The 14022-nt window shown below is 38.6% G+C and overlaps 1 protein-coding gene across 1 annotated transcript in view; it reads right to left on the reverse strand.

Annotated features, from left to right (window-relative positions):
- The window catches only part of LOC139727204 (serine/threonine kinase-like domain-containing protein STKLD1), a 33192-nt gene that overhangs the window by 3658 nt on the left and 15512 nt on the right, over positions 1 to 14022 (reverse strand). Inside the window, exons 8-20 of the mRNA XM_071638162.1 lie at positions 13254 to 13366; positions 10674 to 10754; positions 10013 to 10086; positions 9534 to 9625; positions 8697 to 8735; positions 8138 to 8209; positions 6575 to 6694; positions 5936 to 6009; positions 5100 to 5166; positions 4328 to 4456; positions 2769 to 2897; positions 1527 to 1600; positions 271 to 457 (exon numbers count right to left, since the gene is read on the reverse strand). Coding sequence (XP_071494263.1) covers positions 271 to 457; positions 1527 to 1600; positions 2769 to 2897; positions 4328 to 4456; positions 5100 to 5166; positions 5936 to 6009; positions 6575 to 6694; positions 8138 to 8209; positions 8697 to 8735; positions 9534 to 9625; positions 10013 to 10086; positions 10674 to 10754; positions 13254 to 13366 — 1251 coding nt within the window. The remainder of the gene's footprint in view (positions 1 to 270; positions 458 to 1526; positions 1601 to 2768; positions 2898 to 4327; positions 4457 to 5099; positions 5167 to 5935; positions 6010 to 6574; positions 6695 to 8137; positions 8210 to 8696; positions 8736 to 9533; positions 9626 to 10012; positions 10087 to 10673; positions 10755 to 13253; positions 13367 to 14022) is intronic.

Genomic DNA, 14022 nt, shown 5'->3' on the forward strand with positions numbered 1-14022 from the left:
AAAAATGAAAAATTGTTAGCAAAATATACTATACATGACATGAGAGAAAAATCTATCTTTCACTTAAAAAAATCTTACTTCTGACAGAGGAAAAACTTCTACATTTTGTAAAAACATACAAGTTAGTAGCTCTGTAGCATAAATCAAATATTATCTATTCAATAGTTTCAGTTTCACACAATCATTCTGAAACCAAGACTAACTGGAGGTTCACCCTTGCAGGCAGACAATGGTACAATCTTTGTTTGTCCTAAACTAGTCTACGCTCACCAGTCTCTGAGAGGTCCATGAAGAAGGAGCACACGTACTCCACCACATCCGGATTGCCCTTGTGGACCTCGTAGCCGCTGGCCACGATGTTGATGCCGTCCGAGTTGTGTGCCAGGTACGCGCTCTCCTCAGACTCGGCCACCAGACTGGACAGTGCCATGCAGGCATTCTTGACCACGTCAGCATGCTGTGTGGGGAACAAAGGGTGATGTCCATAGTAGGGCAGGTCAGATGTGGCAACAAGTGTGATAACGCTTAACTGTGCATTAATGGTACTCTCCAATCTAATGGAAGTCTACCGCTTCTTTTTTTATGAAAACGTAAAACACAACATCAGCACTGAGACAAGATCCTTTCATGACGGGTTACAAAGCAATCTCATACTCCAGTGATAGGTGTACATTTACAGTACATAACATGAATTTACTGCAACAAGACACATATACTGTAAACAGTAAAGAGTAAAAGTTTCAACTTAACAACTGCAACAAATGTGACCACCCATCTCAAACCTACAAAAAGTCACAGATTATGATCCTCTGCAATGGATCAAAAAAAATGTCATTTGGGTTGACCAATTCAAAGTTTGTATAGTTCGTCTTGCCTAAGAGAGTATCTTTTCTCTACCTACTGTCAAAATCGATGGCTTAACATAAAACAGAAATCGAGAAATCAGCTTTTTTTCTCCACCATATTTCTTCCAACAGGTTCAGCTTTCCGTGGGAAATAGAACATGTTTCCATTGATACTTCTGCACAGCACACATGAGTGACCCTAGTCTTTAAACCCTCTTTCCTCTCTTTTCTATAAAACTGCACCCCCTAACTCTCACTTATTTCAATCATGTTTTGAATGGGATATGGTGGTACAATATTAACAAGTTATATCTCATTTTAAAGCTTTAAGCCAACTCTTTTAATCTACGTAGGGAAGCAGAAATTCATTTTTGCCTACATTCTGTGGGTTTTGAACTAGGTGGTCACATTTAATCACACAGGGATCTTCTTGAAAATATTGAACTCCTTTACATGACATCAATCACTTTTAAGGAAGACAATTTCCCTTCATTGGATTGGGGAACACAGGAGAAAGCCAGTCTCCTATTTTCTTGGCCAAGTAGAAGAAAATAAAATGTTATTTTTCGTTGTCCATCTCATCATGGGCATTATCATTTGATATAAGATGATGAAATCCGATGATATCTCTCGGGGCAACATCCCTAGCTTATTGTCATTGAGGACCACTGGTAAACTCACCTTTTTGTGATCTGTGATTGCCTTGAGAAGCAGCTTGGCCAGACTCCTGGCTGCCATCATCTCTACATTCTCATCTACAGTGTGTTAACAAAAACAATAACCAAAACAAGAAAGCTTAGTACAGTACATCATCTGTTGCATCCCTTCATACACTCACTACAACATCATCATCCTCTAGCATCACTTAACTACTATATCGTTGCTGGGTGATAAGACCTTGTATCAGCAATTTTTAATGAAAATGAGTTTTTTGGATTAATGGTCAAATAATGGCTTAAGTGATGTCCTGTTCAAATCCCAACTGTCTTACTCCAAAAATGAAGCCACCACGGCATGTCAAAGGAAAGGCTATCCCATTCGCCATAGTGCTTTGGTCGCCATAGTGCTTTGGCCGCCATGTTTTTTGGCTCTCCTGAACATTTGACATTTTGTAGATACGAGGTCTTATCGCCCCAGCGACGATATGCAAAATATACCTCCTTAACGAATAGTCATTCCGAATAAGGCAAAACCGCATGCACATATTATATGGTTTAATTTTCGACATTATTTCACATTGACAGCTGGGGTTAGCTATGTGGCACAGCATGTCATTCTTCTCACCATACAAACCACAATCTATGATAACCAAGGGAGTGATGAACACTTGCATCTGTTTAAGGCACCACAGACTAAAGCTTAGACTCCGCAACAATGGAGATTGCATAACCATACTATGTTCCAATTAACTTTCATGAGCAACTCGTACTGAGGGATTCCCAATTGTTTATTAGCTCTTGCATCATGGAGTGCTTCATGGGATTTTTTTTTTCTTTAAATACTTCAGAAATCTGACCTTTGACCTTCACGTTGCCACTGTTAAAGGCATTTACCATTTGCAGATGAAACAAAAACCCAGCATTAGTGCTTCAAAATAGTTCTAAAATGTGAGTTAGAGATAGAAGCAACCAATGTAAAAATTTGCACCAGTATAATTGATGTTAAATATTGTTAAATATACAAAATGTGAATAGTTTTATCAAAAATGTCGCCAGATTACACTGTATACAGCTATGGTTTATCAAGAAAAATAGTGATGTCTCTTTGAATTTCAGGCTTTATTGTAAAACTTTTATATGTTAGGATGTTTTGTGATACAACTGACCTACACATATGCATGAAATAAGATATCTTAAACATTTTTTTAATCACTGCTCCCAAAGGTAAACAGGACCTTTAAGTCTAACGTACGTAGGGTCTTACCTTCCAATGACAGGCCCCAGAGTGCTGAACAGGTGAAGTCCATGACGGAAGGATTCGTCTCGTGTGTTTCCATGGCATTGATCAGGTCTACCACCCCTTTCTCCTCTCGCATGATGTCAAGGTTCTTATCTGTGGTACAAAAAAATAGATGTATGTCAACGAAACTGACTCAAGAATGGACTCAAAACTGTACACGCCAAATATTTAGTGAGGTTTTTATTTTCAAGAATTTCGCAAGTCGGGTGCTATTCGTGAATTTAAAACATATGAAAAATATCCACTCTGATCTAGACATGACTGTACATGAATGCATACATTTCTCTGTCCAGTATTGTACTCCACAATCGCGAATCTAACCGATCACAAAATTGTCTGGATGTTCTGATTTGCGAAAAATTAGACTCGCTAAATATATTGTGTATACAGTAATCTTGTACCAAGAGTTTTTCTGGTATCAGTAGCTGAATGTGCCAATAAAAATACTGTGGTATAATACACCAACATAACTACAGAATAGTCTTCTACCCAGTATGTGCATGACAGACACACAGCTCAGGTCAGCTCTGTAGGAATTAATGTACATTTAACACTAAATTCTTGAAGTTAGTCAAAGAATAAAACCTCCTGCTCTTTTTGCACGTACATGCTAATGGTTGTTTGTATGTGCTTGCAGGTGGACAACAATCAACTTAAAAATAATATTCCAATAGTTATTACAAAATCTTTTGATTATGAAGTGTATTAAGAAAGGCAGAAGCTGTGCATTGCAATCTACATAAATTTGTGTCAGTTTTGTTTTCTTCCTTGCCTCGCTACCTTACCCGTTTCAACTTTGCCCAATTTTAGCCAAATTTTCTATTTACAACCACTGCATGCTTTATGAAAATCTCTCTCTTCAGTTATGTGTCACACGAAATTTAAAATACAAAGGAAACATTGACCATGTCATCTAAACAAAGTAGTCCATCAAGATGTATCTACATTGCACGCAGGTCTGATTCACTTCTCAACACGACAGAGATTTTTCTCAGATTGTAATTCATGCATCACTTTTTACAAGCATTGAATTGACATGGCAGATGATGACAGTAGCATTTCTATGATGGAGCTTTCAGTCCCAAGGCAACACACAGTTACACCCCGCATTCATACTGGGTCCTATGTCACAGGGAACATCCCATACTGCAGGACTTTACCCTTCAAAACCATAATGAGGATTTAGGGGGAATTTTTCAGGTGTCCCTGCAAAAGTTTTCAGGTCTGCCGACAAAGTTTGCAAGGGAGAGTGACCTTGGGCCTGTAATTGATAGCGGCCAGCTGCACTCATCAAATGTGCGCACAAGTGAACTCTTGTTAAAAGGCAGGACCTGAGCCTGAAACTGATTGTCTCTGCAGCTTGGGACAGAAGTGTGGACGGTCAGTCATACATAGACACACTCTCTCCAGACTGTCCCAGAGACGTGGGACCTAGTGTAAATGCAGGACAGTTGCAGATTCCATATTAGTTTGGTCCAACCTCTGCCAGAGGAAGACATATCGCAATGACAGTCGCTGCTTACCGTTGATGGTGAGGTAGGAGAGAGCGCTGCAGCAGTTGGCACAGACTTCAGCGTCCGATGGATGAGTTCGGAGAGCCGAGAGGATATCCTGGATTCCACCCAGCTTGCCAATCAGTCCTGCAGCATGCTCTGAGAATCGTACAGGAGGGAAAGTTATCTTTAAGCTCGAGGTATACAGTATCCTACCAATCTTTGGGCTGTGTGCAAGCTTACCTAAATATACGTCTCCAGATAGTAATATGTGCTTGAATCATGTATCAAACTCATTCTATGGCACTGATACTGTACACAATATAATGAATGAGGCCTTGAATTTTACTATAAATGTATTCTACACTAATATACAATTTCTAAAATCAAATGCTTGCATTCAAACAGCAAAAATTTGTACTATTTTTACTCAAGTATGAATTGAAAATGCTGAAAGTTACTTTGTTGATTCCATTTCTACAAAACAAATGAATGCAACACAAAGATAAGTAGGGAAGACACAAGGCTAGAATCTCTATTAAAATGCAGCATCAAGGACAGCCTGAAAAAAAGACGGAAATTATGAAGTAAATTCTTTGCAAGTGATGTTTAGCTACACTCTTCAGAATGCAATGATTTGACCTCCCTCAATCATACACAAACAACTGCAGGGCAGGGAGATTACACTGAGGTGACAACAATTGACCTAAAATACCTTTTACGAGTCCCAAAAGGTTTTGCTTGAACTACAATGTATGATTTGGGCTTATTTAGTGCTACTATGAGTGTCCCATCATCTTACCACTTAGAGCAATGGTCTTGAGCAGAGAGCAGGCTATATTCTGGAAATCCCTCGAAGATGGATGTGCCTGTAACAAAGGACAAATCATATTTAACCTATTGAAGCCCATTTGCTTTCCACTCCAGACATCAAATATTAGCTAAATACATACCTGACTAATGTGATCATTCTGATTACAAAAGAGGAAAAAACAAAAATCCTACAATACACAGCAAAGTGTGACAAAAAATAAGATTGAGGCTTTAATAACAATACAAAGAAACCTCTTCACTGTACTATGAAAGAGAAATTACAAAAACGAAAGATATCTCAAATAAAATGATAAACCCACATTTACTCAGAGTCAGTCCAGAATGGCTCAATGCAGAAGTGTTTGCGGACTAAGTTAGTTCTCCATATACAGCTACATTGCCAAATCATTAGCAGGGCTGCACACTAACCCATTTTTTCTACTGGTCCAACCTGTCCCTTTTGGTTCAGTAGGTACCCAGTTCCCCCCCCCCCCCATTTTTTACTGGTCCATTCCTGAAAAAGTTTCGGGTCCGACAGTGATTTTTACTGGTCTGGACCATTGGCCCAGTGCCAGTGTGCAGCATTGTCGTTAGACATAACAGATTGACTTCTGAACCAGCAGCCCTTGCACAGGTATCTCTAAAGATACTAATGGAAATTGCAGCTAACGATCACTTCAAAGACATTGTGCAGTATTGCTCTTTCCTTGAAGTTAAAGAGAATGAAATTGATTGATCAACAATAACAGAAGTCTCTGAGACTATGGCAGCAATAGTGCCTGGGAGAGGTACCATTTTCTCCTCACTGTTTCAGTCCCAACTTACCTTCATAGCAAGTGTGACAGCTCGAATCACTTCTTCTGAAAAGAGGTAATCATCGGCATCCGATTCAGCATCAGCTGTGTCAGAAGAGGGAAAACAGATACAATAATAAGGGGGATAGTTTGCAAATCTACCAATATTTTCAAAATTTACCCATTTACAAAGACACTGCCTCCCATAACACAAGCATGATGCATACTGAATCCAGGGTCGGAAATCGCTATCTTCTTCTCCTGAAACGGTAGAATACTTCTTTCATCAAAGTGGTTCACAATCACAAATTTAACTTATTACAAAATGGTTTTACAAATTCCAATATACGAAATATTATACTCTTGAAATATTTGGCATGTACAGGAACTCTTGCAGAAAAAAAGTATGGGAGAAAAATCAGTAATTGACATCTTTATGGTGTGTGCACACATGGACCAGTGAGCGATAATCTAATAACTTGTTCCAGAAGGTTGAAAGCAATATCCTCTATCTTGGTATCACTGCAGGAGAGGATAATGCATTCACATCAACTTGTGGACTGGGAATGGAAGGAAAAAAAAGAACATGAAGAGGATAGAAGGGCAAAGCGAAAAAAGATGAGAAAGTATAGAGGATGGTACTGTAAAATAACCAAGAGAATTTTCTTACCCGCAGCTGTAAGAGTAAGCAGCAGTCGACAAGCCTCCATTTGTAAGGCAAGCTCAGAAACATTTGTCTTCATGCAGCCAATGACAATGACCTTCTTACCAGCCTCATCGATCTGTGGAGCTACAGAAAATAAAATGAAGTGATATATCAAATTCAATCAAATTCAATTTATTCATTTCATGAAATCACATTCAAAATATTTACCTAGATAGGTGAGTCAAAGGACGAAATCATGCAAAAGCCAGGGCTTGGAAATGGAGATTTCCTTTACAATATAGTTTAAAATCACATATAAGATAAAACAGTATGACATAAAATAAACAGATATGAAAAAAAGTACATATGAATTTGGCAATGGTGTATTCACCAGCGTTACGGAAACAACAGCGATTAGTTATTGTGTAGCTGACGATGGAAATAAAGAGAGTTGTCACTTGACTGCAGAATATAGCATTTTCTGAAAGATTAACTGACTGGATGTTATAAAGTTGCTAGTTGTCAGATTTTGAAGTTCCATACGTTTCATGGTTATGTATGTTTGTTAAGCAGATGGTTCCCTGGATTGGACAGACCATGAATTGGTTGTGGTTGCATATTATAGGCTGTACCCCCAATTTGAGACTTGATTGCTGTTAGAAATAGTGTAACCTTGTCACATGCAAATATGGTAATAGAAAGGAATGTAACGTAGTCATACTTGGAATAAAACTCAATACTGGTTGGGACATAATTCTACATGGACAAAGTGAAAAACAGAAATAACATTTTTTTTTCCCCGTTTTTTTCCTCTCTTTTTTAAAAGATCACATGTCTAAATTCCTTTTAAGATGAGAATGTAATGCAGGGGAACTGATAGAGTAATGAAGCTGTCGGGGGTCCCAGTCAGTTCGGTCATTAAATCCAGTTTATCATTGTGTATACACACCCACCAATACCAGGTCAAATCCTGATGACACCAACACAGAACTTGTTAATTCTGAACTGACCCCATAAAATGGTAAAGTACATAAAAATATCCAAGATGGTTTGCATAGGTCCAACTGTACGTGAATATGACACAAAGATATGTACATCATAAAGTGTGCGTGGCTTAGCTTTATGGAGGGGGTAGTAGATGTCTGCTGTGGGCTCATTGGTGTCTGACATAGTTATGCCTGTCTGAACTCACACTGACCACGGGAATAGAATACCAAGCAACATAAAATCCTCATTCTCTTCATTTGTTTGTTTGCTTGTTTTTTTACAAATTTAAAAAGAGAGGGAGAAAGAATTGTACAGCAAGCTCCCCACAGACCATCCATCCACTGCATGGTAAAAACGGAGCACATGGCAAAAACAGAATGTTACAAAAACAGAAGACTTTTGTCCTCAAAAAGTGTGTCTCAATGTCAGTGATGGGCAAAGCACATGTTGTGCTGTGTCATCTTCTGGCACACATTAGCCAGCAAACTTTAAAAGAAACAATACGGACATCAAGTACAACGTTCATGCCAAGTGTGGCATCTCTGTCGCCTCTTGCCCACCAGAATGTGGACATCCTCTCATCACATCATCATCACTTACCTGTCAATGTGTTGAGGTACTTCAGGGCCCTAGTAACAGAAATCTCATTATCCTTGTTCTCATTGATGAATGCTGGAAAGCAATGAATACAAACCAATGATAAGCTATGATATAGTGGATACAAGCCTAGTTATATCATCATTTCAATATGGTAAATACAGGAACAAAAGAAAACATATTTAAGTTTACAGTGTTTTGACAATAACACTGTGTACATTGAATATTCCAGCTCTTTTTCAAACATATTTCATCACTCTTTCTATATGCATGAAAAACAGTGTAAACTTTAAGACACCTAGATGACCTTGCAGGGAACCTGGTTAAAGGATGGACAAAAAGAAAAAAAAAAGAGTACTGATATTCACACACATAGAGAAACATACACAAATGCACATGCACACATGCATGTACATACATGTAAACAATACATATACTTTTATACCTACCTACCTACCTACACACACACACACACACACACACACACATACAGATGTACAATGCATACATACTCACACACATATAAACATGTACCAGGTATACTTAGAAGCATTTTACTCACCCATGACACCTGGAACTCCTTTATCAGTTGGACAATCCTCTGAAAACACAAAACACATAGATGCATTTAATACTATAAAATTGATCTTTTGAAACGACACCACAAGGCTTGTTTTGGCTGTATGCAAGACATGTACATACCATGAACTGTACGGATTTCCCCTAAAAAAAAAGGCAAATGTAACAGTTTGGTGTGAGTGCATTAGGCTCTGGCTTGTTTTGAGAAGGGAGGATAACCTTGGATAAATCAATAGAGACTGGGGGGAAAAACACCTGCCCATCAGTAATTTCACACTGTAGCTGTTGGGTACATTTCATGGAGAGGTGTGATGTATAGTGTAGTCTCTCCTGGCAAACAGACAACAGGCAAGGTCAGTCAGATGTGATTGTTAAGTTGACATCACAGTATCTGTGGTTACTGTGACTTATAAATATTGGGACAACTCTTAAATAAAATGGGTTCCTGGAATGAGCTCTGACCAAACTTTTGGAAACAGCCTCCCATGCTTTACTGTCAGAAGGCTGTATATCTAAGCAGTGACTTCAAAGCCTTTATTATGTATGTCCCAACTGAAGTTACTGCGGTAGAAAGAATCACACTTTTGTACACTAGAGCCGTGCTTCTCAACCTTTTCAACCCGAGGTCCACTTTGGCTCCTACAAATGTTTTCAGAGCCCATAGTAAAATCAAATATGAATCATTTAATTATATTCTGGTCGACATTGCAGCCAACCTGCAAGAGCTAAGCAGCCCACCTGTTGAGAAGCACAGCACTACAGGGTATTCAAAGAGAATACTACTGCTGCCTAGTCAATACTAAAGACAAATAATTCGTACTTGCAGCCTTCTGCTTCTCCTTCTTCTTCCCTGATAGTGCTGAGTTGCTAAGAGCAAGACAGGCCTTAATGTATGGCAATTCCACCAGTTCTCTGTCGGTAAAGGGGAAAATTTGCAACAGTAACACAATAAGAACACAGAAGTAATCATACTTGCATGAATGCAGTAAATTTCTTGAACAAGCATCACTCTTGACACGTAAATGGCAACTCGATACTGAAGTCGTTCAGCTGCAAATTGTTCACAAACATATCAAAGAATTCAAATTGATGAATTCTCGCACTGAGTTGTTCTCTTGCAACTGATTAACAATTTTATTAACATGACTACTACTAAAATAGTGATATAATCAGTGCTTATTTACGTCAATGAAAGGAAATTTGTCAATCACTTGCACCAGATCAAGTTCATAATGCAGTTTATACAGCATCTGTGAATCAATGAAAGAGAGTCTGGCAGCCCCGCCCTGGGGTACTCACATGGCTGTGGGTCGCTGCTGAAAGTTCCTTCTCAGCATTGTCCGTATAACTTGGCTAAGGTCTGGTGAATAAGTCTAGTGGAAAGGGTGGAGACAGAGAGATATATGGGGAACAAATAACATGAAAATAATCTACATATGAATATGATATAAAGGTTGCATTTCACTGAAGGTAGAGCTATGTAGTTGCCATTCAATGGAGTGAGCGACAGTGTCTGACAAAATTACAGGCTACAGAATATTAATTTGGCCCACTACTGTCAGAATCAAACATAGTACACAGACTACATCCCATGGTGTAACACCTTAGATTACTATGTATCAATAGAGAACCTGTTTCTTAGGTCATCAAAACTTATCCTCCCATGCTTCGTACACAAAAATGAAGTGTAACTTTGACTTTGATATATGGCTATAAATAAAAGGAAATAAAAGGATAAGGGGAAAATTGTTTCTACAATACCAAAAGAGACAGGACAATGCATCAACACAACTGTGAAATTATGTCCAGTGGGAAGGATACCATAGAAGAAAGAGAAGACTGCACAATCTGAAAGGAGGTCCATTGTCAGTAAATGAAGAGTCAGCCACATTTATGTCATAATGCTACTGGTCAACCAGCAGCACAAACTTGAGAAGTCATGCACCAGATTCGATCCTACCTTTGAGACTGTTTCCAAGACTTCTTCCAGTCTGGCTGGGTCTTGTTTGATCTCCATCAAGACTTGAGTCACAGATTGGGTCTGCACAATCAATGAGAGACAATGATCACAATGAATTTTTGGGGGAAAAAAACCATGGAAGCCTAATTTTTCTTCAGGGGCCCAATGGGCTTATTGTGGACCTGCCACTCAAGAACAGTCACGTTTCCCTTGTGTGGGTATCTACACACAGCACTGCTACAACAAACTATATACTTGCTCTGGAGATTCCCCCCCCCCCCTTTCTTTCTATAATCAAAACTTTGGACCTTCAGGGCCCTGCTTTGGGACCTTGCTTTTTGGTCCACATGCAAAAAATACATATGCACTCAATAAGTTTGCATACTCCAACCCCTACACACTTTCCACACATCTACAGCATTTTAATACAAATTGTAGAAATATTCAAATCCAAAAATATTCGTTTTTTTGTATTTGTTTATCAAAGTAAAGCAATGACAAGATCAACAGTATCTATCAAACAGATTCAAGAACAACTTTTGCACATAAACATGAAAGTGCTCTTAAACTGCTCAAACTATGTCAATAATCTACTCCACAAGATATATTCTAATATGTACTCACCACGGCTATGCAATGTCTGCATAAACGCACATATACCAAAACACATACAAAATATTCCCCGCATACATATGTATAAGATGTACACCTCAAGGTCATTACATAATATGCGCATAAAAATCAGTTATTAAACAACAGAAGTTCTGAACTTGTTCACTCTAGCAAGGTTAGCAATGGACCAACCACACTCCGACCCCAAGGTTCCAGTGTTGGGGGTATGATAACACATAGATACTTTAAAACCAGGAACATTTGAAACATATACTGTAAAACAAGGAATGTTCGCGTGCATTTTAATTTCGTGAATTTCGCGAGCCCCAAGATTTGCGAAATTAAAATGCACGCGAAATTTCTTATCTACACTATATGCTTTGAACGCCAGTGGCAATTCGCGAAAATTTCATGCCACGAAAAAGGCCGTCGGCTCAAATTCGCGAAAATTTCGTGCCGCAAATATATCATGTTTTACAGTAACTTTCGCAAATTGGAGCCAATGACCTTTTTCATAGCACAAAATTTTCGCACATTGCCGACCACGAAAAGATTATGAGCATACTACATGTTCTGAGTTGTGCAGACAAAAACATTTGTGTGCATTTCATTTTCCGGAAGCGCGGCTTTTCATGAACTTCCGGAAAATTTCATGCATGCCAAAATTTCTGGTTTTACATTAGCTTTCAAGGTAAGATCTTAGTGGCTTGGTGTGGAGAGGGTTAAAGGACAAGTTCACCTTCATAGACATGTGGATCGAGTGAATGCAGCTATATTAATAGAACACATCAGCAAGAGTTTGAGGAAAATTGGACAATCCGTTTAAAAGTTATGAATTTTTGAAGTTTCTGCTCAGTCACTGCTGGATGAGAAGACTAGTACAGCTTGTGATGTCACATGTGTACAACTATATGTGACACTGCACCTCAAAACAAACAAAAAGTCGCCAGACATGAATTTTTAGTTAAGACTATATTCTGAAAGAACAGACTTTAAGCTTTAAAATGATGTATAACTCAAATCAAATGGACTCTCCTAACCTATCTAAATATTGGAAAGAAAGCACAAACTCAGGAAAAGTATGAACTGAGAATAGAGGCTCTGAAGTACAGTGTCTATTCAAGCGCTTAATCTTTACCAAACCGTGCTGGCTGTGCAATGAATAGGACAAAAAACAGGAAGTAAACCACCAGAGTAACAACAATGAAGGGATTATCAGATTAAACTGAAATTAAGCATGCCTCATTAACACATTCTGTCCATAATCAATGCCAACTTTCAAAGCAGTAGCACTATCCTTTCAAAAGTTATTAGAGTTGAAAGTGAAGAGTGTTGACGAGGTTTTTCAGAAATGAAAAAGGGATTCTAAAGACACACCTAATCACACTATTCTACCAAAAATGTTCGAGATAAACTGCTAAAAAACACACTTTCCTGCCCGTTTTATGATACCAAATTTTAGCATGATGTAAAAGAAGACCCTCTCTTTCAGAAAATATGAAAAAGTCAAGTTCGGCTAGGTTGACCCACTTCACTTATTTTCAGTCCTCACGCAAAATCAGTGTGTGCGACTTTATGTTCGTTTTGAGGTGCACGGTCACAAAAGAAAGTATAAGGAAAATTCAAGATATTTTCACTTTTCTCGTATAATAAAAGAACACTTGACTTCCCTCTTTCAGAAGGCAAGGGGAATAATATTACCCTAAACATACGTCAGTGATGAGTCGAGGAATTGTGCACTTTTTTCAAAAAGTAACATTTTGCGAAATTCTCTTTATATTTTCGTTATAACGTTGTACGCATGTGACATCATGCACTCTAGTAGTCTTCTCATCCAGCAGTGACTGTGCAGATACTTGAACGAATTGTCCGATTTTCCCCAAACTCTCACTGATGTGTTCTACAAATATTGCTGCATTCACTCAATCTACATGTATATGAAGGTGGACTTGTCCTTTAAATACTCACATCCAGGAAGCCACAGGTAGCCATCTCTAGGATGATACAGCCCAGGGACCAGACATCACTACGCTCATCGTACGGCTTCTCCAGCACCTCTGGGGCCATCCAGTTGATGGAGCCTGGGGGGATGAAGAGGAAGGTGGGGTCAAATTCACTCAACTTGGTCAATCTTAAAGGAATGAGTTTGGTGGCTCAGCCTGGCAGCTTATTTGATTCAACAGGTTTAGATTTTCATCTCTTCAAAATAGGGTAGTAATACTTCTCAGAATAATCCCCTGTCTAGGAAACTGCAATGTCCCTAAAGAACTTTGACATAAAACAGCTGTTAGCTGATCATTGTAATCGTGTATAAATATGTTCAAATAAATAAATGAATAAAAAATATGGAACCCCCACATCACATGTGAATGTAAAATCTAGAGTAAAGTCAATAATTAAATGTATGTGCGTGCACAGGCAAGTCTTAACCCTAACTAGGCCGGGCTATTTAGGTAGTTGATAGAGCCAGGGGGGAGGGGGCCTCCCAGGCCCCCCCTCCAGATCTCGGCCATCGACTGCGCGATCGCGACAAAAATTGGCACACACATTGCCTATGATGTAATCTAAAATACCATAAAGTTAATTTTTCGAAAAAATTATCAATTATGCTAAATTATGCTAATTTATGCATAATGATGCATGAAATCAGACTATTTGGTATAAATCACAAAATAAAGCTTAAAACAGGCACATTTTTTGTGTAAACATTGTTTTTAGTGTCCTTAGCAAATATTGT

This window comes from Diadema antillarum, unplaced genomic scaffold (assembly GCF_040938485.1).
Source record: "Diadema antillarum isolate AM-2024a unplaced genomic scaffold, OU_Dant_1.0 seq00000122_RagTag, whole genome shotgun sequence".
NCBI classification, from domain to species: Eukaryota; Metazoa; Echinodermata; class Echinoidea; order Diadematoida; family Diadematidae; genus Diadema; species Diadema antillarum.